This window comes from Rhinolophus hipposideros (genome assembly GCF_964194185.1).
Source record: "Rhinolophus hipposideros genome assembly, chromosome: 2".
Taxonomy (NCBI): domain Eukaryota; kingdom Metazoa; phylum Chordata; class Mammalia; order Chiroptera; family Rhinolophidae; genus Rhinolophus; species Rhinolophus hipposideros.
In genome coordinates this window covers 101929060-101954071 of record NC_138048.1, presented here as the reverse complement: position 1 = coordinate 101954071, position 25012 = coordinate 101929060, and the positions used below count along the sequence as shown (strand labels likewise).

Genomic DNA, 25012 nt, shown 5'->3' with positions numbered 1-25012 from the left:
CTGGATAGCTCGTTTCTTTTTATTGCTGAATACTAGTCTGTTGTCTAGATGTATCACAATTTATCCATTCACCTACTGAGGGACATCTTGGTGGCTTCCACGTTTGGGTAATTATGAATAAAGCTGCTATAAACACTCGTGTGCAGGTTTTTGTGTGGACATGTTTTCAACTCCTTTGAATAAATACCAAGGAATGTGATTGCTGGATCGTATGGTAAGACCATGTTTTATTAGGAATTTTCATAGAAAGGGTTGGCAAATGGTAAGGAATACTTTGACCATTTTCCTCACAACACAGTCTGTTTTCCAAGCAACAGCTTGGTTCTGCCTGAAATAGAAATGAGGTGGCCACAGGAGTCCTGCGAAGGGACCTTTCATTGTGTAAAAGGAGCCCCCCACACACACCTCTCTGCTCACTCCACGGACAAGGAAATGGATCTGCCTTTAACACACTACAGATTGTTCTGCATTCAGAGTAGAAAATAACTTCTGACTCTCTTCTGACCAAAACCAAATTTAAAGACTCAGGTGAAGTGGTGTTAGGAAAAGCCACTGTGGTTTTAGGTAGAAGGAAAAACATTTCCGTCCATAAAAAAAGAAAAAAAGAAGAAAATGTCAGGGGTGCTTCCATACAGTGGGAGGATGGCCTTGGTCTCACAGCTGACTCAGAAACACCCAAATGGGCACGGAAGAGTGGTTGTGGCTGAAAGACAGGAGACCTTCTCGGCTGAGCCTGCACGAGACTAACGCGCCCTTCTCCACCCAACTTAGTTAAAACAAGAAACCTAAACCACGAGTGTGGCTTTAGAAGGGATTCAGGATCGCCAAGGAGCCTTGCAGCTGACTGGCCCCCGGACCAGGATGAGCAGAGGATGAGGGTGGAAATGGGGTGATGTGAAGTCTCCGTATCGGGAACAGCCTTACCAGTTAGCACATGTGCACATACACGTGCACTCACTCACACACATACACACATAAACACATGCACATACACATCCATGGATAAATGCGCACATGTACGTGCACATACACATGCACATACTACCCATAGAAATACCCATGCTATGTGTATGTACACATGCACATATGTGCACACATGCCAGTGCACAGTACACATACAGAGATACACACTACACATATACACATACACACATAAGCACACATGCACATAAATACACATGCCTGCATGTGCACGTCACATGCACATACATATACAAACATACACAGACACACACACACACAAATGCACACACATATGAACACACACAGCAAACAGAATACAGCAAATATCCAGATGGTTCTTCCAGCAAATCAAATACACTATCTGGAGGGAAGCTAAGACTTTTCTTGTTAATATTGGTATTCCAAGTAAAGCCCTATCCATCTCACATTTTGGCAGTCCGCAGGCCGACAGCTGGCTTGCTTCCTATATCACGGGCTGACACTTACCTCATCCATCACCCCTGTCCCTTCTAGCATGCAGCTGCCACTCAGAATCCCCTCTTAAGAGACCATGGGGAAACTGTCTCATTCAGTAGCAAAGAAAATGCACGCTAGCTCCTCAGTCCTTCTTTCTTAAGGAAACCAGGGCTCACCAGACATAAAAGAACACAAAAGCTAACAGAGAAAGAGCAACATAAACAAAGTAACTGCTTAGGAGGCCACCGAGGTCACTCAGCAGACCCATATAATTTTTAAAATCAAATTATAACTCAAGAACTATCGTAAAATAAAGCAAAATTTTGAGAACAGGAACTCTATGTAAAGGGAAGACAGAACACAAGATCTCTTAAAGATTAAATACGTACTTGCTCAACTCCCCTGTTGTGGCCAGTATGGGATCATGGTCCCTAGATACTTGCCCCACCCCCACCACCCAAAAGTACACTTTGTGAGGGAGGGCACAGATTGTTTGTCTGATTTGTGCACCACGTTACCCCTAGCAACCCAGTGAGAACGGGAGTTCCCAAAGTCAAAGGCAGGTTGAGGTCAGGCCCGAATGAGGCTGGCTTCGTGTTGTCACTTTGGCCCTGCTGCTGGCAGTGAGTTCATGGGCACTAAGTTGTCATTATTCAACACGCCAGGCAATTGTTGGGGGAAGAAAAACAATGGGACACACGGAGGACTTTGATCAAAGGGGCCTTGCTGGGTTCCTCCCTGTCTGTCACTCCTACTTCACATTAAACTATTGTTCCCCATGATGACAGCTCTCTTCCTGGAACAGGTCCTCTATGAAATTCTTTCAGGCAGTTAGGGGAAAGACCAAATGTTTTTCCTCAGTCTTTTGCTTCTTAAACATAACCAGTTTAAAATAATCAATCCCCCAAAGAGGTATGCTGCCCCTCACACTGTTAGGTGTTATAGGCAAATAAGATGTAGGGTAGAATCCAAAAAGGAACGAACCCATCACAGCAGTTAAAAGCCATCCATCCCTGAGGAAGGGCACTGGGAAAGGTACCAGTGACATCTTACCCCAAGCCCGCAAAGGAAATCTCTCCTGTAGAATATTGACAATGATATCAGCTAGAGCTCGGGACAGGCTAGCCCAGCCACACAGGTGGCTTCCAAGGATACTGTCCATAGGCTGGGTATGAGGTAGGATGAGTCATCAATGTATCATCCATCTCACAGTTTGAAGAAAAACTCATAACAAGCACACCCAGACCTTGCCCCAGTATTCTTCCCTATAGGCTAGCCCGAGGGGAAGATGTATTTACCTGTGATCTCATTGTTAAAAGACTTTAACATAGAAGAGGAGGGGTTGTTTAAGTGGAAGACCCAGGACCAGGAGTAGAATTTAATCCTTCTACGCTGAGCTCCCCCTCTGTACCAGGCATAGCCTGCACACGATTTCTAGACCCTGCAGCACTTCTGAAAGCAAGCTATTCACATCACCTTTCTATATGCCAGGATTTGGAGACTCAGAGGTCAAGTACTCCCTCATGGCCACTGAGGTAATAAAAGACACAATTGGAATTTAGACCAGATCTATTTGACTTTTGGAGCTATACAGGAGATTGTAGAATACTACCATGTTTCCCCGAAAGTAAGACCTAGCCGGACCATCAACTCAATGCTTCTTTTGGAGCAAAAATTAATATAAGACTCAGTCTTATATGATATAAGACCCGGTCTTATAGTAAAATAAGACTGGGTGTTATGTTAAGTTTTGCTCCAAAAGACGCATTAGAGCTGATGATCTGGCTAGGTCTTATTTTCAGGGAAACACGGTACTATAGAAGTGATGGATGGTTTTAGCTCAGAACAAAGGAAGACACTTTGAACAATGAGAGCTCACTGAAAAAGCGTAGGCTATGAATGTTCAGGAGTGGACAAACATTTACTTATGCACCCATCCCCTTCCTCTGATGGCCTCCAATTGGCAAAATGAACAGCTATTGAGGTCCACTTTCTAGGATCTTCCCCAGGGCTGGCAGCATTTCCGCCTTTGGCTACCAAAAGATATCCTACATCCTTAATTTAAATTCATACTTAATTAAGGTTCCAGAGGTTTTGGTTATTTGCAACCAGAAGAACCTAACTCACATAAAAACATTGAAAGAGAACTTAGAGTACTGTAAAAGTCAGTGAGCTTTCTTTCTAAACTTGGAAAGGCAAAGTAACCAAATTCCAATATTTCCCCCAAAACCCAATTTATAATTCTGGCTTTCTGATTTTTAAAGCATCAGAAAACCATTTAAATAAATAAATAAATAAATAAATAAATAAATAAATAAATAAATTTAAGAGTGGATTTTTAAGAATGAGCCATAACGAAAAAAGTTCCTTTCTATAAAATAACAACAAAAATAGCATACATTTTAATTCATTTTACAGGAGGTAACAAGATACAAACTTCAGGTTGAGTTATTTAAAGGGTTTATTTGACCAGTCTTCGGAACAGTCCGTTCTTTGTGAGAGCAAATACTCAGAAAGCAAGCTATTTGCTTTCTGTCTTAAACAACATTTTTAAATGTCTGTAATTTCCCAGAAAGTGCAGAAATGCCTTTGGCTCATTTAATAAGCTTTCAGCGAGTGTCTACTGCACACAGCCCCTTTCAATTTTCAGAACAAAATAGGAAGCAATTGCAAGTGTCGTGCAGTGAAAGTCTCCCACCTGGCAAGTGAATAGGCTAGTTTATCGCGTACAGGCGGGTTTGGTTACTTGGCTGCATTAGATGTAACAGACAAGCGCTACGAACGGAAACAACCAAATGTGGTTTTCTGAGCCCTCTTCTTTTATATTTGGTAATTGCAACGGCTGACACCAAGGAAGTGTAAGGGGAGGAAAACGAATGGGAAGTGGTAGGATATATTAATTAAAATTTGTGCCCCTTTCCCCATTTCGAAAACAGAATCTCTGAGAGCAGCTCTTGTGTTGCTGCTATATATGGTGGTAGTTTGTGTTGTCCATTTTTATTTATTTATCTATTTTTATCTCACCCACCACCCACCCTCCTCCCTGTGGCAACCATCAGCTTGTTCTCTGTATCCATGGGTCTATTTCTATTTTCATTTTGTTTATTCATATTTGTTTTTTAGATTCCACATATAAGTGAGATCATATGGTATCTATCTTCATCTGCCTGACTTATTTCACTTACTATAATATCCTCTAGGTCCATCCATGTTGTTGCAAGTGGCAAGTTTCATTCTTTTTTTTGGCTGATCATATTCCATTGTACCACATCTTCTCTATTCATTTGTCTATTGATGGACACCTAGGTTGCTTCCATATCTTTTTTTTTTGTAAGATTTCTTAATTAAAATACAGCTAACATACAATATTATATTAGATTCAGGTGTACATCACAGTTATTCAACAGTACTCACCTAGCACTATACAGTGTTACCACATTTTATTCCCTATGCTAAAAAAGTGATCACTATGGTAAGTCCAGCAACCATCTGACTCTGTACTATGCTATCATAATATTATTGATCTTTTCCCTACTTTAACATTTTTTCAATTAGAGTTGACATTCAATATTATTTTATATTAATTTCAGGCATACAGCATAGTGGTTAGACATTTATTAGGTTGGTGCAAAAGTAATTGCGGTTTAAAAGGTTAAAAATAATGGCAAAAATCGCAATTTTTTTTTGCACCAACCTAATATATAATTTAGGAAGTGACCTCCCTGACTAGTCTGGTACACACCTGGCACTATACATAGCTATTACCATATTATTGATTGTATTCCCTTTACATCCCCATGACTATTTTGTAAATACCAATTTGTATTTCTTAATACCTTCCCCTTTTTCACGCTGCCCCCAACCCCACTCCCATCTACACTCTGATAGATCTAGTACCTATCTGGCACCATACATAGTTATTATAATATTATTGACTACATTCCTTATGCTATACCCTACATCCCCTCGACTACTGTGTAACAACCAATTTGTATTTCTTAATCCCTTCCTCTTTTCACCCATCCTTAACCCCCCTCCCATCTTAGAGAAGACCCTCTAAGATTCCTTGTAATACTGGTTTGGTGGTGATGAGCTCCTTTAGCTTTTTCTTGTCTGGGAAGCTCTTTATCTGTCCTTCAATTCTAAATGATAGCTTTGCTGGGCAGAGTAATCTTGGTTGTAAGTCCTTGCTTTTCATCACTTTGAATATTTCCTGCCAATCCCTTCTGACCTGTACAGTTTCTGTTGAGAAACCAGTTGACAATCTTATGGGAGCTCTCTTGTAGGTAACTAACTGGTTTTCACTTGCTAACTGCTTTTAAGATTCTCTCTTTGTCTTTACCCTTTGGCATTTTAATTATGATGTGTCTTGGTGTTGGCCTCTTTGCATTCATCTTGTTCAGGACTCTCTGCACTTCCTGGGCTTGTATATCTATCCATTTCCTTCATCAGGTTAGGGAAGTTTCCTGTCATTATTTCTTCTAATAGGTCTTCAACTCCTTGCTCTCTCTCTTCTCCTTCTGGTACCACTATAATGCAAATGTTGGTATGCTTGATGTTGTCCCAGAGGCCTCTTAAACTATCTTCAGTTTTTTGGATTCTTTTTTCTTATTGGGAGTTTTCTGCTACCTTATCTTCTATGTTGCTGGTTTGATCCTCTGCTTCATCTAATCTACTATTGATTCCCTGTAATGTATTTTGCATTTCCGTTTTCGTAATCTTTATTTCTGAATGGTTCTTTTTAATGTTTTCTATTTTTATTTTTATGTTTCCTATCTCTTTGTTGAAGTTCTCCCTGAGATCATTGAGCATCCTTACAACCAGTGTTTGGAACTCTGCATCTGATAAATTGCTTGTCTCCATTTATTTAGTTCTTTTTCTGGAGCTTTATTCTATTCTTTTATTTGGTACATGTTTCTTTGTCTCCCCATTTTGGTTGCCTTTGTGTGTTTTTTCCTATGTATTAGGTAGGCTACTATGTCTTCCGGTCTTAGTAGAGTGGCCGTATGGAGTAGGTGTGCTGTGGGGCTCAGTGGCGTAGTCTTTCTGGTCCCTTGAGCCATGCACTCCAGGTGTGTCCCTTGTGTGGGATGTGTGTATCCTCCTCTTGTAGTTGAACCTTAGTTGATATTTGCACATCAATGAGAGGGATTGACCCTCAGGCTAACTGGTTGTGAGGAACAGCCTTGACTTCAGTGGAAGAGTTTTGCAGGGGCTGACCTTACAAAGCAGGATATGCCTCAGCAGGGCTCTTGTGCTTGCCTAATCTGCTCCTTGGGTGTGTTGTTCTTGGAGGCAACTGGGTGATGCTCCAGGTTGTTTTGAAGCTGGCTACTGCAGGCACCAGCCCCAGGAAGACCTTGGAGGGGATCCTCTGTAGGTCAAGTTCAGCACCACCCAGGGCCACCCAGCAGGAGCCACAAAGAAATCTGCTGCCACCCTGTGCTGTGCTTGGAAGTGCCTTGACAGGCCAAGCTGCAAACCACGGCTGACTGCCGCTAGTGTCAGCTTAGGGCTGCTCAGCTAGAGGTACAGAACACACTCAATCCAGATGCTGCATGCCTGGGTTCTGTGAACCTTTGAGAGACCCTAGGAAAGCCACAGCAGGAGCCAAGGCAAGTGGTTTGTACTAAAAAGCCACTGGAAGAGGTTTGGCTGTGTCTGTAAGTTGCATGGGGCCAGGTCTCGAATCCACAGGATATGGTGAACCAATAGCAGAGACTCAGATATGGCGGCATTTTGCATTTGCATGCCAGGAAGGGGGAGGGCTCAACAAAGAAACAATGGCCTCTGCTAGCTCTTCTGTCCAGGAGAAAGCAGCCTCTCCAGGCCCCGTCCCAAGCCAGATAACTCAGTTCCCCTACCCCAGCACTGGAGCTCAGAGCGAGTGATTCTGTTGGTGGGTGAGTCCGCATGCAGTCCCTTTAAGAGGAGTGCCTGGGAATGCAGCTTCCCTCCATCTTAATCAGTCACAGTCTCCGCTGGTTTTCACAACCAGAAATTATGGGGACTTCTCTCTCCAGCACTGGAACCCTGGGCTGGGATGGAACTGGGACCTCTCACTCCTTTGAGGTTTGGGGGGACCTTCATAGCCGAATTATCCCTCCCAATCTTTAATGGTCACACTCAGGTGTGGGACCAACCCGTTCAGCATCTCTGCCCCTCCTACTAGTATCGAGGTGGCTTCTCCTGAATGTCCTTAGCTGTAGAGCTTTGGTTCAGCAAGATTTTAGGCAATTCTCAATGATGGTTGTTTGGTAGTTTAGTTGTAATTTTGACGTGGTCGAGAGAGGAGGTGAGCCCAGCATTTACCTACTGCACCATCTTGACCAGACCTCTTACTTCCTCATCTTGGCTGTTGTAAAATAATGCTGCAGTGAACTTAGGGTGGAATTGAGAGTAGCTCTTTACCCATGTTGGTTTCTTTCCCTTCTGGGTATCTGAAAATCTGGATCAAACCTGCTTCTGCTGGCAAATGAGACGGGAAGTCACTCTGGCCAGACAGATGCTGAAGCAGAAGGCAGGGAGGGACCTTAGGTTCCATTGCTACAGCTGGAAAAAAGAGAGACGGCTAATAATTCCCAAAGGCCTTTTGAGGAATTTTGTATCTGTTATATGGTGAAACAGCTTGGAAAAGATTACCCCCCAGTTTAATTGATTTCACCCTTACAAATGTCTGCAATCATACATAAGCAGCAGGTTTTGCCTAGTTTCCACCTGTGCTGTTTTTTCCTCCCTGGGAGAGACCATTGACAGTTGGTGTTGTTAGTGTTAGTGTTAGTGTTAGTGTTAGGTGTAAGACACAGCATCTGCCTTTCGTAAACGTATAAGGCATGACAAAGATGGAAGTTACTATAAAATTTTATTTTCTAAGTGTAAAGAAGAATCTGACATTTTATTACTAAATGTGTCACGTGCAATAGGGCAAGATCCCTAGGCACCACATGCAAAGACATAATGCTAATCCTATTTATTAAGATTGTCCATCATTTTGCTCGGACAGTTTGAGAGCCCTGTATCCCTCAAGCATCATGCCCAGTGCTGGCCCTAAGTTCAGCTCTTCCCTGGGGTCATCACCCCTGCTTCCTGTTTTGAACCGTAAGCAACTCTTCTGCTCTCAATCTCTCCACCTCTCACATTCCCCTTCTTTCCCCCTCCTTGCCCTCTGCTTTATTTTCTCTCTCCTCTACTTATCTCCATTGTTTTCCTTTGGTTCCTTCCCATTTTTCTGTTTCCTCTAGTCCCGACTGGCAAAGGCAGCACAGGAATGAGACTTGGGTTGGCCTGCTTGGCTATTGGCTGCCTGTTTGCTTGTGGAAAGGTCATTCAATTTCTTTGAACCTCAGTTCTAAGAATCTGGAGTAATCATACCTGTTTGTGAGGATTATGTGAGCTAGTGTATGTGTATAGCCATTAATTATTTAAGAGCTACCTGAATGAAATTGGCATTGTTATTGGAGTCACACAGACAACTAAAAAATGTCACCCTCTTTACTTTGCTGCCTGGGGGAGGGAGAGGAGAAAGACAGGAGGGAATCTAAAGTCTCTGAAGGAATGTGTCTTTGTGTCTTAGTAATAACTAACTGCATTCTAAAGTCAATTACAGGTAACTGACTTCACCACTTGGCTTGAGGTTGAAGTTGCTCTTTCCTCTTAGCTCAGAGGCTAGCTAGCTGCGATGGCTTGCTCTGTGTGCATTTCAGGTTTCTGTTTTTCTGGTGCTTTCTCTCTTCTTGTACCTTTTGTCTGCATGCTGTAAGAGGCTTAGGGTAAGCCAGGATTGAAAGAGCCTCTTGTCCTAAGGAGGATGACAACAGGGACCCACCCAGCAATGGGTTGTCTGGGAGTTGTTTTTCCAAAACTTGTGGCTCTTCCCTTTGTTAACCTTTTCAGAATGTCGGGCTGGGTTCACAGAGAGGTTTGACTCTGCAATGTCATCCACTTTGCCACGCTTCATCTACCCCCTCCTGGCCTTTATCACATTCTTTTTAAAAAATACCAGCTTTATTGAGATTCACATAATTCACATACCAGGAAATTCACCCTTTAAAGTACAATTCAGTGATTCTTTAGTATAATATATTCATAGTCATACAAACATCACCACCTTCCAATGTCACATTTTTTTTAAGCCAAAAAGAAACCCTGTCCCCTTTAGAAGTCATTCCTCCTTCCCTCCTCGCTCAGCCCCTGGCAACCACCAATCTACTTCCTGTCTCTATGGATTCACCTATTCTGGACATTTCATATAAATGGAATAATATATGGCCTTTTGTGAGTGCCTTTTTGAACATAGCATAATGTTTTCAAGGTCTATTCATCCTTGCTGTAGCATATGTCAGTACTTCATTGTTTTTATGGTTGAATAATATTCCCTTGTACGGAGTACCCATTCATCAGTTGATGACCATTTGGGCTATTTCCACTGTTTAGCTATTATGAATAATGATGCTATGGATCTTCATATATAGGTTTTTGTGTTTGCACATATTTTCATTTCTCTTGGGTCTATACCTAGGAAAGGAATTGCTGGGTCATGTGGTAGCTCTTAGACTTTTTGAGGAACAGCCAAACTGTCTTTCCAAAGTGGCTGCACCATTTTACATTCCCACCAGAGACATAGGATGCTTCCAATTTTTCCAGATCCTTACATCACGTTCTATTTTATGAGTTTGTTCTGCCTGCATATTACTACTCCCATTGGATGTACGTTCCTAGAGTGCACAAATGGTCCTAAGATTGTCATAATAGCAACCAAAGGACAGGCCATGTTCTGAATAAATCTCAGCTGTTAGTTGGATGCACTTATTATAATCGGTTACAGTTACGAACCAGAGGGTAAGCCTTCTTTGAGAAGAAAATACAGGTCTCATTTCACATCTTCCAAACAGCCTAGCACATAATCAGAGCGGCCCTTTATTGGGCCCTGACTGGATTTTTTTCCGATGAGAAAATTGAGATTCACTGGTTATTGGTCCAGGTAACTAATGGCAAAGCTGAAATTCAGACTGAAGTTTTCACTATGCCACACTGTCCTTCGCCGTGAAAGGATTCTGAGAGAGAGAGAGGGAGACAGAGCCCCACCTGGGGAACTCTGCGTTTCCTCTACAAGCTCCCCAAAGGCAAAGACCAACGTTTTACTTCTTTTGTTATCTCCTATTGCAGGTAGTACATAATTCAAAAAATTACTTCTGATTGTATAAATTTTAAACAATGATATAATGACCAATACGCTGAAACATGAAAGCGCGGTACTGTCGTCATCACCTAGCTCAATCCTCACTCGGGAGTAGATGTGACAACGTAAGGTAGGCATATTTGCCATTGGCCACAGAGCTAGAGCCTGGACTACATCACACTGAAAGCTCCACCACTTGTCCGATGTGCTTCAAAACGTCACCGCAAGGGAACCACAGAAGCGCTGCCAACCCGGCTACGATCCGGTGCCCCAGAACCCTGCTGGCGTCTTTCAACCGGCTCCAGCTGTTGGAAAAGCGGAACTGGCTGCACAGGCCTTTGCCCCTTCCCAGCATGGCCGCCCTGAGGTTTCGGACTAAGGGCGGCAGAGTACGGTCACGTGACGAGAACTCCGTTCTCTTATTGGCCTTCTCTCCTGGAAGGGCGGGATACAATAACACGGCGGGGGCCGGCCTTAAAGGGCCCGCCGCGGACTAAGGCGGAGCTCCGCCCCCAGGGCCGGGCGGGCGGGGCGCCCCGGGGAACCTCGGCGGACGCCCGTTTCGCAGAGCCTGCGTCTCCCGGAGCCGTGGTGACTGGCGCTGGCTGCAACGTGGTCGCGAGGGGGTTAACCGCGGAGCGGGCAGACGGGAGGACGCGAGGATCCGGTGCGCGAGCGGGCGCAGCCGACGGGGGCGCGCGGGCGCTGGGATGGAGGACGGCGTGGCCGGGCCCCCTCTCGGGGCGGCAGCCGAAGCGGCCGTGGCGGCCGAGGTGCGAGCGCGGCCCGGGGTGACGCTGCGGCCCTTCGCGCCGTTCTCCGGGGCCGCTGAGGCCGATGAGGGCGGCGGCGACTGGAGCTTCATCGACTGCGAGATGGAAGAGGTGGACCTGCAGGACCTGCCCAGCGCCACCATCGCCTGCCACCTGGACCCGCGCGTGTTCGTGGACGGCCTGTGCCGGGTGAGGGCCGGGCCGTGCGGGCCGTCGGGCGGAGGGCGGACACTTGTTGCCCGGAGGAGGTGGCGCGGGTGGCCGCGCCGAGGTCCTGGCCGGCCCGGGGAAGCCTCTCCAGCCCGGGCTGCCGGAGCGGCGGGGAGGGGGTCCCCCGGGGACTTGGCGACAGCCCCTGCCGACCCAGCTGAGGAGGGGGCTCGCTCGCACAGGGTCCCGGGATCCGCGCGCAGCCCGCTCAGAGGGTTTTCAGCGCCTCGGGTGTGACCTGGGCTTGGTAGCCGCCCCTCAGTGACGCCCCTGGCCCGGGGGAGACGAAGTGGGAGACGGTCAGGGGATGAATTAGCACCCTGAGTGGCCGCGGCGCTCGTGCTGTCATCCTGAGGCTTGTACCGTCACCCTGCACTTACTGGTTAGAGGAGGGGGGTCACCTCATTCATTGGGAGGAGGAAACAGACGTTGAGCAGCTACGTGACTCACAGCATCCTCAATCTGCACCAGTGGAAGAAGAGCCAATGTTTGGGTGAGCCTCCGTGGTTGCTCATTACCCTGCGGTTGGCCAGTTCTGGTTGAATGGTGTTGTGAAGGGGCTCACTTTCTGGGCCTTTAGGACATTTAGCCAGGAATATGGCTTCCAGAAGGAGTGACATGCCACCCTCGGGGACACTCAGTACATTGGGAGTCCCCCCCCAATCCACACAGTTTAGACACTTTGGAGGTTGAGGGGGCAGGTATGAGTAATCTGTGGGGGGGAGGAATTTATTTCAAATCTGCATTTAGTATGCAGAATAAAATTTGGACAACGTAGGCGTTGCAGAATGAAGCCTGTCTTTGAGAGATATGCCCTAGTAGATGAGCAGCTGTCAAAAAAAAGCAGTGCTTTCCCTGCTTGGCTCAGGGTCTGCATATACTGTCTGTGAACTGTAGTTGAAGGCTCTTGCCAAGAGAAGCATCACTGTGGAACAGAGAATGATGTGCTTAAGTCCCATGTATGTATAATTTATATGCCCATCTACTTTCAGAAAGGATTTACAATGGCTGTGAGCTTAGGTAAGCTTCCGTGCATGCTTTCTAAAGCAACAATTGTCACAAGTGCAGGGCCTCACTCATTCTGAAACCGCCTCTCTTCCTAGGCCAGCGTCTAGGTAGCGTTTCTTGGGGGTCCTAGGTTATCTTTCTAATGGAGCAAGGTCAGGTCATATAAGACTGCGCTTTTTTGCTTGGGTGTCTAGCAATTCGCAGTTTTACATTCTTTCCAGGAGGTATTGCGGACAGCCCTGAAGCGGCTTTGTGTGAAATTTTGCCCACTTTGGTAGGTGTTCATTTTAACAAATGTTTATTGAGACTCCACTATGGGCCAGGCACTGTTTTAGGCTCTGAGGGCACAGCAGTGAATAAAATAGCATGCCTGCCATCAGGGCTGACACTTGTTGGGGGAACCAGACAATAAACAAATAAATGTCAAATATGTCAGGAGGTGGTAGTGAGAGAAGAAAAAGTAAGACTTAGAAGGTGGAGGAGGAGGGAATGGAGACCTGTTTTACAAAAGATGATAAGGGAAGGTCTTACTAATGAGTTGGTATTTTGAGCAGACAGTGGGTTGGTATTCATTCACTTACTTGTTAATTCTTTGGCTACCGTGTTTTCCCGAAAATAAGACCTAGCCAGACAATCAGCTCTAATGCGTCTTTTGGAGCAAAAATTTTACATTATTTTACTATAAGACCAAGTATAATATAATACAACATAATATAATGTAGTATAAGACCAGACCTTATATTAATTTTGGCTCCAAAAGACACATTAGAGCTGATTGTCCAGCTAGGTCTTATTTTCGGGGAAACACGGTATTTATTGAATGTCTACTGTGTTCCAGGCACTGTTTTAGGCCCAGTGGATAGACTGGTGAACATGATGAGCTTCCTTCTTATGTCCTAGTGGTTGAGGAGAAGATAGACACTAGAAAAAAGTAAGTGAACACGGTCATTTCAGGTAGTGATGACTACAATGGAGAAAAGAAAACAGGATAATGTGATAGAAAGTGACCAAGGAGGGGGCAGGGGCTGGGCGTATCAGTCAGGTCCTAACAGGCACACTGTGATGGTTTAGGAAGTGTTTAATGAAGAATTGGTTCATTGAAGCAAGACTGAGGGAATGAACGGAGTGTTGGATCAAGGGGAGGAAGTAGTGTTGCTGGAACCCTTGGAGAGGAGCCACCTGGCAGGAGCTGCAGTCTTGAAGGTATGGAATTGAGATGCCGAAGCAGGGAAAGGCAGGGAAGAAAAACCCAGACTTGCCCCAGGCTTTCTGATCTCATTGGCAGAACCCAGCTGGCAGCCAGGAGGCAAGGGAGCCAAACAATGCAGTCCATAGGTGGGGCAGCCGTCCAGGGCACAGAGAAGAGTAGAGAGGGGTGGAGAATGTTCTGGGAAAAGTGCAGGTAAAGAGGATAAGCAGACAGGGGTCAGCAAGGGGCCACTTTAGATTGGGTGTCTCCAGAACACCTCTGTAGAGCTTGGAAGAAGCTCCTTGTGTAGATTTTATGTGGCCAGCATCCAGGCAGAGGAATCAGACACAATGGTTCCAATGCAGGGATGAACTGAGTGTATTCAGGGGACACGAAGGGGCCCGCATGGTGGAGCATCAAGTGAGAAGTAAGGGGGATAGTGGCTGCCTGAGGTTGGACACAGCCAGGGAACAGTTCCATGGAGGGCCTTGGAGGCCATGGCAGGGATTCAAATGTTATTCTAATTGCAAAGCTGAGTGGATAATGTCTTTGGGGGAAGGAAGGTGGGTGGGCAAGAGAGGAAGCAAGGAGACTGCTTAGGAGGCTCTTGCCAGGGGGTGCTCTGAAGGTGTTTGAACAGGAGTGGTGGTGCTGGAGATAGAGCAAAGGACAGAGCATCTCTGAGTCTGTCCTCTCCTGCCCCCCCACCCCCCGAAGGGTCAGGAGCTTCAGAAGGGGCGGGAGACCTTTGTGTGTTGGTTACATATCCACAGGGTTTTGTAAGATGTAAAATGATCAGTGAAGACACAAAAACTCACTGGGCTAAGGCAGGCAGAGTCCCTGAAGGCCGACAGCTCTGCCAAAAGAGCAGAAACCACTGTAGGCCATTGGCGAGCCTTCCAGTAAAGAGGTAGTTTCTCACTGAGCTAAAATCATCCCTCTGGATGGGAAGATGTGGCTTCTGAGGTTTCAGGCTGACAGCCGTGTTGTTTTAAGGCCATTCTTCCTGAAGTCTGGGCGTGTCACCTTTGGGAGGTGCAGTGAAAACATGACTCTGCTTCGGGGGAGTCCTGTTTGACCCGTGAGGAGATGGACTGTTACCTGCATTGCCCACAGAAGCCCCTGTGCTGGTGGTCTGGCCATCCCCTCTCCTTAACCAGTCTGTTGGAGGGGCACCTGGGGGAGTGAGGGCTTCTTAGCCTGTTGTCAAGGCTGCTATAACAAAATACCGCAGACGGGGTGGCTTAGAAACAACTATGAGCAGTGTATTTCTCACAGTTCTGGAGGCCTGCATGGTGGGGTGAGGGCCCTCTTCCAGGTCACAGACTTCTCGCGTGTCTCACAGATGGAAGGGAGGAGGAAGCTGTGTGCGTGTGTGTGTGGGGGGGTCTTTAATAAGGGCACTAATCCCACTCCTGAGGGCTCCACCCTCATGACCTCCCAAAGCCCCACCTGCTAATACCGTCATCTTTGAGGATTAGGATGTCGACATACGAATTTGGGGGAAACATAAACATCCAGGCTGTGGTAGATGGTATGAAGAAAGACGACTATGGCAAATTTCCTTACATGTGTCCATATTCTCCAACCTTAGTCTTACGGGAAAGGAAGAAACTGACCTGCACTAACAATGCATTTGGGAATTTCCATCAGAAGCTGTTTTCTAACTATGAGAGTTGGGTCGGATGCGTAAAATTCATTTTTGTTAGCTGGCTCACCGTCAGTTGTAAATAATTTATAATAAATATGTTCATTAAATGTTTATCTAAAAAATAACTGAAACTGTATCGTCATTAATTTCAAGTAGAGAGAGTCACACCATTACAAATGAATGAAAACTTTGCTAAAATAAGATTTTCTGTTGTACAAATATTCACTTGGCACATCCATTACTGTACTCTTCTGTGGACCTCTTTTCTTTTTACTGAGAAAGCAAAGTAATTAATTATATGTGCTTTGAACCAGTAATCACGTGTGCTTTGGGTTGTTGGTTCCCTGGAATCAGAGTTTATCCAGCCACCAGCAAGCCAACCAGAAATTGAAGAGTTCTCAGATAATATTGTTAGTTTCCAGGCAGTAAATATAGTTCCATACAGTAATGGAAATGAATACTACTTTTTCTGTTGTCTGAAACATGAAGGTATATTTGATTGAGAGAGCTTTGCCTGAACGCTAAGTTGGAAAATGCCAATCACAGAAAAATTTAGTCTTCTAGTGAATACACTCACCTTTCTTAAAACAAATGCCCACTTAAGATTTGTGCTACTTCCATGACTCTTTTAATAACAGGAAATATGTTGATAGGCATAAAAGTAGTTAGAGTAATGTCCTTAAGTTAATTCTTTGTATCCGTGAAGACCCCTGAGCACTAGGGAAAACTCCAATGCCCAGGCCACTCCAGACCAATTCCAGTCTGGGACTGGGGACCATCAGGAAAGCATGGCCTGAGAAGCTCCCCCAGGTGATTCTAATTGGGAGGCAAGTTGTGGAGCATTGCCCTAGCTAGAAGGGCTTTTGCCTGACCAGAGTCATTGTTATATCATGAAAAGATTATTGAATAATTTCACTGGGTTCCACTTTTAGCCCGATCCGTGCCCTGATTTCCTTGAATCTAAAATGGGAGTCAGGCTCTGGGTCTGGCGCCTCCCTGCGCCTAAGTGGTGTTTGACCTGGTAGCCAGAAAGCAGGATAACTGGCCATCAGGCCTGAGAGCTGGGGCCTTTGGGCGGGTGACACAAGATAAAAACATCTTCTCTGACTTGGGATTGCCTCCTTTGGCTTTTGTACACACCCTCATGCTGCTGCTCACTCCACCCAAATGTCAGATCCTGACTTCCCCTCCCAAGACTTGCTTTTTGGTCGACAAGATATCATTCAATAGTAATTTGATGATTGAAACGGTTTTAAGATCCAAGGTGGTACAGTTGGTACACGGAGCTTCTGCTCATAAGGTTGTATGTGCTTGGCTGGGTTTCCCATTGTCGATCCCCATTACTAGTCCGTCTGTGGCAGCATGTTGTAAAATGTGGCATTCCAGCAGGATAGTGACAGTTGGGTTCTATTACAGTGTGAAATCCCGGCGTTTTTAGGCCATTTTCATTTTTTGCCCAGGTGTCATAGGCATGTGGTTTCTCAGACTTAAATTATGCCTAAAATTTCCCCTTAAACTTCCTTAAGTGCAGAGAGATATTAAACCAATTTTGTATGGTTTAATTTGTGGGGATATTCAGAATGGTGTATGGAAAAAAGAAAGAAGAAGTACATTACATATGTGCAGAGTACTTTAGAAGTTATCTATTGCCTTAATTTTAGAATTTCTGACTTTTAAATAAATTAAGTTTTTTGGATTTTTTTTTTTTTTTTTTTTTTTTTTTGTCCCTAAAGTTCTTTTGATCCCCCCTCCACTCCCTAGCAAGGGTTTGGTCCCCTTTTCACCTCAATCTGCCACCATCCCCTGTTCACAGCACTTTTTCTTAGGTAGCAGTAGCTTTAAATGTTATTGCCTGTAACCCCAAGCTTTTCAAGCCCCAAGACAATTACATAAGGGAATGAAAAATAGGCTTTGTGACAGAACAGAAGAGCTAAAGCTGAAGCTGTTTGATTCCTGTGTTTATGTTTCAGGTTGTATTCTTTCTTTCCTTTAAAAAAAAATATAATCAGAGGACGCAGGCCACTCTTTTTCATACCTGTCACTGAGGGGCCGGTTTCCCCTATTCTGTGACTGTCTCACCCCTGATACACTCGGCAGTTGTGCACACCTGTGTGTGTTGGGGGCATGGGGAGGAGACAGACCCCTCCGTATGCATTTTTATTGTTAGGACTCATTTTAAGGGTTGTGGGAGAGTGCCAGTCATTTGAAATACAATTCAGTTGTGAGGGGGAGTTTTTTTCCTTTGTAAATAATAATCACCATCAAAACATGGGGATGGTGACTGTCAGCGAGACAGTAAATGGCTCTGCTGTGTTCTCTGAGCATGGACAGGCAACAGGAAGTAAAAATAGCTCTTCCACCCTTCTTGGGCAAAACAAACGTTTTCAGAGTATAACATCAGGAAAATATTACCTTCACTCAAGGTTTGACATTGGGGAAAGGGTTGGCTTCATGTTGTATAGATTTCAATCACTGTAGAAGCCCTTTACTATGTTTAGTTTAGTTGGTGTAGAGTGTTATTTATTTTTTTAACCTCTAAAGATTGAGTCGGATTTAGTATGCACTCATTCCTCATTGAAGAGTGTACGTAAGGAAGCAGTGCAACATAATGGCTTATACGGTGTCACTCTGGGGAAGCTATTTACCCTGTCTGTGACTTTGTTTCCCTACCTGTAAAGTGGGGTGCTCCTAGTACCTACATCTCCTGATGTGCGTAAAATGCCTGTCCCCTTGACAAAGACATAGTAAACACACAGTATGAGTTACTGTATTCGTTATCTGCTGTGTAACAGACGAACTCAAAACTTAGTAGTTTAAAACAATAAACGTTTATTATCGCACAGTTTCTGTGGGTCAGGTAACCAGGAAGGGCTTAGCTTGGTGCCTCTGCCTCCAACTCTGAAATAAAGTATCAGCTGTGGTCTCATGGAAGGCAGAACTGAAGGAGTATCTGCTGCCAGGCTCCCTCCCACGGTGGGTGGCAGGATTGCATATCTGGAAGGGTATTGGCCTGAGAGCTCCGGTTCCGTGGTGGCTGTTGGCTTGGAGGTCTCCCTCAGCTCCTTGCCACATGGGCCTCTCCATTCGGCAGCTCGCAGCATGGCAGCCGGCTGCCATCAGAGCAAGCCAGGGCGTGCCGGGTGGAATGGAATTCACAGTCTTTGTTACCTAATCTCAGAGTGACAGCCCACCACCTTTGCTGGGTTCTGTTTCTTAGAAGTGACTCAGTAAGTGCAGCTCCTGCTCAAGGGGGCCGGGCCTACCCAGGGCATGAATGCCAGGAGCTGGAGGTCACTGGGGCCGTCTCTAGGCTGCCCATCACAGTAGCTATTTATCAGCACATTTTTTTCCTTTGTAAACTTTTTTGACTTCTGTGGAGCAGTGAATGTTCTGAAGTGTTCATTAAGGCATTTTCTAATCTGATTTTTTTCTAGCTTCAACTCCGTACGAGTACACTGTTAACCTCCACGGCTTAACAAAAACCCACCCCATTGATAAGATTATGGCTAGGTTATGAAGTTTCTAATGTCCCTAAAGCTGTTAGCCACTCACTACATTTCTAAAAGAAGAACTCGGATCACTAAACCTTTTTTACGTTGGGAAGGTCCAGTACTTTTCCTTCCATTACTAATTTCAGCAGGGGAAGTATGAATTTCCCATGTGTAATCATAATTAACACCATGGAAAGAGGCTTTTGAGGTTGGCCTGATTTCTGAATTAAAAGACAAAACTGTTACTTAATCCAGATAGCTAATTATGGATTGTTTTCTGCTCAACATAACCATAGCTTGTTTTACTTTGGTTGAAACCCCATATCACCTTTATATTTTCCGTCAAACTTGCTGCTTTATTTAAAGATAATAAAATAGTTTCTGTTTGTTTACGTGCTTTATGTGTAATATATATCTCTTCATCTGTTTACAAGAACTCTATGAAATAGGTACTATTATCATCCCCATTCTACTAACTCAGATGTGGAACCTAAGGCCAGGGTAGGCCAAGTCACCTGCCTCAGGTGACATAGCAGCAAGTGCTGGTCCGAGGTGTCAAACCTAGTATTAGCCAACTCCACACCTACTTGTCATCATGTTACAGTATGCTGTGGTGGACATGATTTTTCACATCTCGCACATCTTATTTAAACCCCAGGACTGCTGTGTGAGGAAAGTTTTTATCCACAGGAACCTGAGGCGCAGATGAGTTATAACTCTTTTCTTTCGGTCATTTATTTATATTTCATGGGTGGATTTGAGTGTTCCCGGTACAGCAGCCTTGATGATATTCTTCTGTTCAAGTGAAGGCCGGGCATGGGCACTAGAGTCATACAGACTGGATTTGAATCCAGACCTGCAACTTCACTCCTTCATTCATTTCATTCATTCATTTACTCGACAAACATTTATTGAGGGCCTACTATGTTCTGAGCACTGTGCTGGTTCCAAGAGCAGCTGTGGGACCCCAGGTGAGTCGGTCATCGTCCCCAAAGCTGGACCCCTCAGTTGCAGAGTGAGGACAGCCATCCCTACCCCACTGTCATGGTGAGGTCAGTATGAGGGGTGCAGCCCTAGATGCCCGGGGTGAATGACAGACACCCTGCCTTCGTGGAGCTCACAGCCAGCAGGGAAAACAAAATTAATTTCTTTTATTGTGTGCATGTGTTATACAAATATGACTAAAGACCTTAATAGATCCTTAACGAACCACGTGTCCTTGGGCACGTTATCAACCTTTCCAGACCCAGTTGCTTCATTTGTGAAGTCAGCAGGTTGAACTAGATAATGTCTGTGAGGTCATTTCTGGCTCTCAAAACCCATGGCTCTGTCCTGTTGTACCAGTGGAGCGTGGCCCCATTGCCCTCGCGTTCCCCTCTGCCCCTCATCCCCTCCACCCCCCCACTTTCTCAGGTAGGAATTTGCTCAAGAAGAGAATTTCTCTAGTGTGATTCCACTTCTCTTTCCTGCAGCCTTCCATCCGCAGGGAGACTGAACTTTAACCCATCCTAGGTGTTCAGCTGCGGCTCTTTAACAAAAAGACGACTTAACAAGAGAAAAACAGTTATTAATGCGGGCAGCACACATCACGCAGGAGAAACCTCAGCGAAATGTGATTCACAGCGGAGCTTAGGACTCCCCGTCTATAGCCTCCTCAAGAAAGAATGATGAGTTTGTAGAGGGCCGACTCTGAGGAAAGCAGTTTTAGGCTTCCCAGCAGCAGCAAATTGTGAAGGTAAACGTGTGGGCGGAAACTAATGGAGTAAGGTTGTTTGCAGATCCCTCGTACCATCTCTGGAAAAGGAGAATTTATATCCTGCCTGGAGGTAGAAAGCGGGGAGAGGGTAGAGAGAGCTTTTCCTGCGTGCACTGCGGCTTAATTGCCTTCAGCTCAAAATAACTTTTATGTCAAAGAGGCTATTTGGGGGTGGCATATTCTGGTTTCCTTCACATCCATAGACCTGCCTTGTCTTCATTGGTCAACGGAAGGCCTCTGGGCTAGTTTGTAGCTGAATTTGTCACTTAAACTCGTTTCGAGTAGGAGTCACCTGAGAGGGACCCGGGTCAGAGGGTTTAACTGATCTCAGCATCTGTTCTGTCCAGTGACCATATGAGGGTTTGCCAAAGATACAGCCTCACAAAACCAGAGCACTTGAGCAATTTTCTTTTTTAAGTCTGTTGATTGTTGGGGACTTTTCCAAATCTCCTGATAACAATTACTTATCAATAATATGACAGTATGTTCCATTTTGCATGATAAATTAGATAAGCAGTTATTATACAATTAATTACCGTGTTTCCCCCAAAGTAAGACTGGGTCTTATACGAATTTTTGCTCCAAAACATGCAATAGGGCTTATGTTCAGGGATGTCATCCTAAAAATCATGCTAGGGCTTATTTTCCGGTTAGGTCTTATTTTCGGGGAAACACGGTATAAGCACTCCATTTGGCACTTACCATTTGTGCCAGATATTTTATGTACATCATTTTATTTAACCCTTCTGATAGCCTTCTAAGATAAATACTGTGTTAGCCCTTCTCCCTTTGCAAAACTAATCAGCACATAGAATCCAGGACAACTGGACGCCTGACTCTGGGCGCTGTCACCAAACCAGGCCGGAAGGGCTCCGCCCCCAGCCTTTCATTTCTCCAAAGAGGAATCAAGGCTCAGAGAGGTGATGGCGTTTACTCTGCGCCGCTCACCAGACAATGGCAGAACTGGGACTTGCTCGCAGGTCTCCTTCCTCCCAGCCCACTGGTTTTTATGCCTCTCATTTAATTCTCTGTGAAATAACGTTCTTACCCCACCCAAAAGAACCTAGAGCACTCAAGCAATGAAGAGGACCTCTAGAGTCAAGGCAGCTAGAGCAGACAAAGGTGTCCCCAGCGCCACTGTTAGGGGCTGCCAACGCTTGCTCCCCGAGGGGCAGAGAACTCGGCCTTGGCAGCTGGTCTGACGCTGCGCTAAACACCAGCTCTTGCCACCAGGGGGCAGTCACCTCACGTATATTCTGCGGTGGCGCCCGGCGGTTGGTTGACTTGGACGTCATTTCAGGCATCAAAGACGAGAACGTGCATTTTTAGAAGGGAGAAGTCACACCTTGCGCCGCAAAAGCAGCTTTTGTAAAGATACGTTTGTAGTTAAACCTTTAAAGCAAAGACATCCCCCCCGCCCTCCAACACACACACACACACACACACACACACACACACACACACACAGCAGAAAACCAAAGTGGTGAGAGACCCACCCCGAGTGGCCCCCTCCCTGCTGCTGGCTGAGGACACCCCCTTTGGATAAGCAGGGAACAGCGGGGCGCTGAATTCGCCTGCAGGAACGACCGTCCTCCTCCACGCATGCATGGCTACACGTTTGTGACATTATCTGCCGTACGCTGCTCAGAGTTGTTGCAACTTATTTAGATTAGGATTCAAATCATCATCATAGAGAAATACAGAGAGAACTCAGATGAAAAAACACTTTATTTAGGAGATAAGGGGAGTTTTCTGAGCTGGCCTCGGGTATTGGGTTTCTACGTGGTCACTCTTTTTCTGTGCTGGTGGCTAGGTCTCCAGGCCTGTGTGGTGGGGAGGTATTCTGGCGTGGGAGCCTCTGTCCTCACATGATTCCAGAAGTTAACTTCTGCCCAGGCCAGGTAGTCACAGAGCTCTTCTGGGCTGGCGCTGGGATTTGGGGAAACTCGTGTAGAATCTCATCATCTCCTTTCGCACAGCCCACCTTTGTGACCTGAGCTACAGATCTCAGATGGTGATGGACCCCTCAGGTCCGGGTCAGCAGTCTGTAAAATTCCCTTGCAGGCCCTAAAAACAGACCACCCATTAGAAAAATTCACTGGCTTGGAGTTCATGAGCTGGGCCTGAAGACACCTGCAGACTTTTGGAAAGGATTCAGGGTTGGTGGGTACCCGTATCCTCTTTCCAGAATAGCTGAATCCAAGAGGTACCTTTCAAACTCAACCACTTGACACAATATTTGCTGAGGGTTTCCATATTTTAAATCAATTCTGAATTTTGTATTACTCTGATTCATAAATTCAAGGGGCTAACATTTGGGCCCTAATGTGCTTTGTTTTGTCAAATACTTGTTTAATCCTTGACATTGGGAAATGCTGTTAATGGGTCCATGTTCAGAGCATTTCAGTTACTTAGATCAAGTTCGGGTTAATGACCTGTTCCTCAGCGCCATGAGCCTGCCTGAGACTGTGACGTAAGGTGAGATGGGGTGGGAGGTGGTGGGGGATAGAGGGGTATATGTTGGAGGGATGACTTCCTGCCTTTATTGAAGGGGTACTTGTGTCAAGGACAGAATGGAGCATTATGTGTGGCATTAGTGGCTTAGAATGAACCTGAACCAGCTGTAAAAGGAGGGCCATGTGGTGCCTTCTTTCCCTTACCAAGTTGCTGTGAGAATTAAATACAGCACAATTAAATACAAACAATGTTGTGATAGCATCTGGAAACAGGAGAGAGTCTGAAAATATTTGTTTAGTCTTTATCAAGGACTCTGTTTTAATGTCAATGAATTTATTGTTAGAGGTTTTATATTGGGTCGCCATGTAATTTTTGTTTGTTCCTTTATTTCCTTTTCATTTATTTTATTTTCCTCCTGTGTTTTCTCTACAAATAGCACAAGGACCACACTAGCAGGGTCTCCTGCTTGCAGGTTTTCTTGCTGCTTGTAAATAATCTTATATATTTTTCCATATCTTATGTATCTTAAATATTTTTATGGTTCAACCTAGAGTGGAAATATATGAGGGTGCGTGGACATATTGCCCACGAATGCCTACCCTTCTTTATGGACAGATACCTACTTTAGTTTGGAGTTATGCATATTAAAAGGTGGTACACAACACAGCGGTGAAGAGGGTGGGTCTCAGAGCCAAGTCAATCTGAATTCAAATCCCAGCTCTCCCAGCAATTGGCTGTGTGACCTTAGGCAGGTAACTTAACTACTCTGGGTGTTAGTCTCTTCATTTGTAAAATGAGATAATATAGTACCTACCTTACATTACACAACAGGGGTGTTGTGAGGATGAAAGGATAAAAAATTAATAAAGGGCTAAAAATTATACCAGGCTTATAGTAAGTGTTTAGTACACTTACTGCATGTTAGTGATTTGATTAACATTATTACTAAAATACAAAGATTATAGTGTCTGATTTGCTCACTGCTATTTACCCTATGCCTAGGACAGTGCCTGCCACAAAGTAGGCACTTAATAAATATTTGTGCAGCAATGGAAGTAAAACATTCACATAAAAGTGAAAGTACTGCTCTCTTAAGTCCCTTAAATATTAAGCCTTATTTTCCAGGAGTAATTTAATTTAGGTATTTCCAGAAGTTGCATAAATTATTTTAGGCCAGTACAGTCTTAGGCTTTAAAATTATTGCAGTGGTGTGTGTGTGTGTGTGTGTGTGTGTGAGAGAGAGAGAGAGAGAGAGAGAGAGAGAGAGAGAGAGAGAGAGAGAGAGAGAGAGAGAGAGAGAGAGAAATTAACAGATTTAGATGTTTCTGAATACTCAGAATACTGTAGTAAGATGTATTATTATACCAGAAGACTAGCATGGCTTGTTATCACTTGTAAGTACTTAGAAAAAGCTATAATTTCAACATTGTGTGTAGTTGGTCCTTGAACAACATGGAAATTGGAGACACTGACACCTGTGCAGTCGAAAATCTGTGTATAAATTTGACTACCCCCCCACCCCACCTCAGGCTGGCCGGTGGCTCAGGTGGTTGGAGCTCCGTGCTCCTAACTCCAAAGGCTGCTGGTTCGATTCCCACATGGGCCAGTGGGCTCTCAACCACAAGGTTGCCTGTTCGATTCCTTGACTCCCGCAAGGGATGGTGGGCAGAGCCCCCTGCAACTAGCCATGGCAACTGGACCTGGAGCTGAGATGCGCCCTCCACAACTAAGATTGAAAGGACAACAATTTGACTTGGAAAAAAGTCCTGGAAGTACGCACTGTTCCCCAATAAAGTCCTGTTCCCCATCCCCAATAAAATCTTTTTAAAAATTTGACTCCCCCAAAACTTAAGAACAAGGGTCTATCCCTTCATATCCAC

At 45.1% G+C, this 25012-nt stretch overlaps 1 protein-coding gene across 1 annotated transcript in view; it reads left to right on the top strand.

Moving 5' to 3' along the window:
• The first annotated feature begins 11123 nt into the window (after positions 1–11123).
• The window catches only part of RCAN1 (regulator of calcineurin 1), an 89957-nt gene continuing 76068 nt past the window's right edge, over positions 11124–25012 (top strand). The window contains exon 1 of the mRNA XM_081076937.1: positions 11124–11559. Within this exon, the coding sequence (XP_080933063.1) occupies positions 11308–11559 (252 nt within the window). The 5' untranslated portion in view covers positions 11124–11307. The remainder of the gene's footprint in view (positions 11560–25012) is intronic.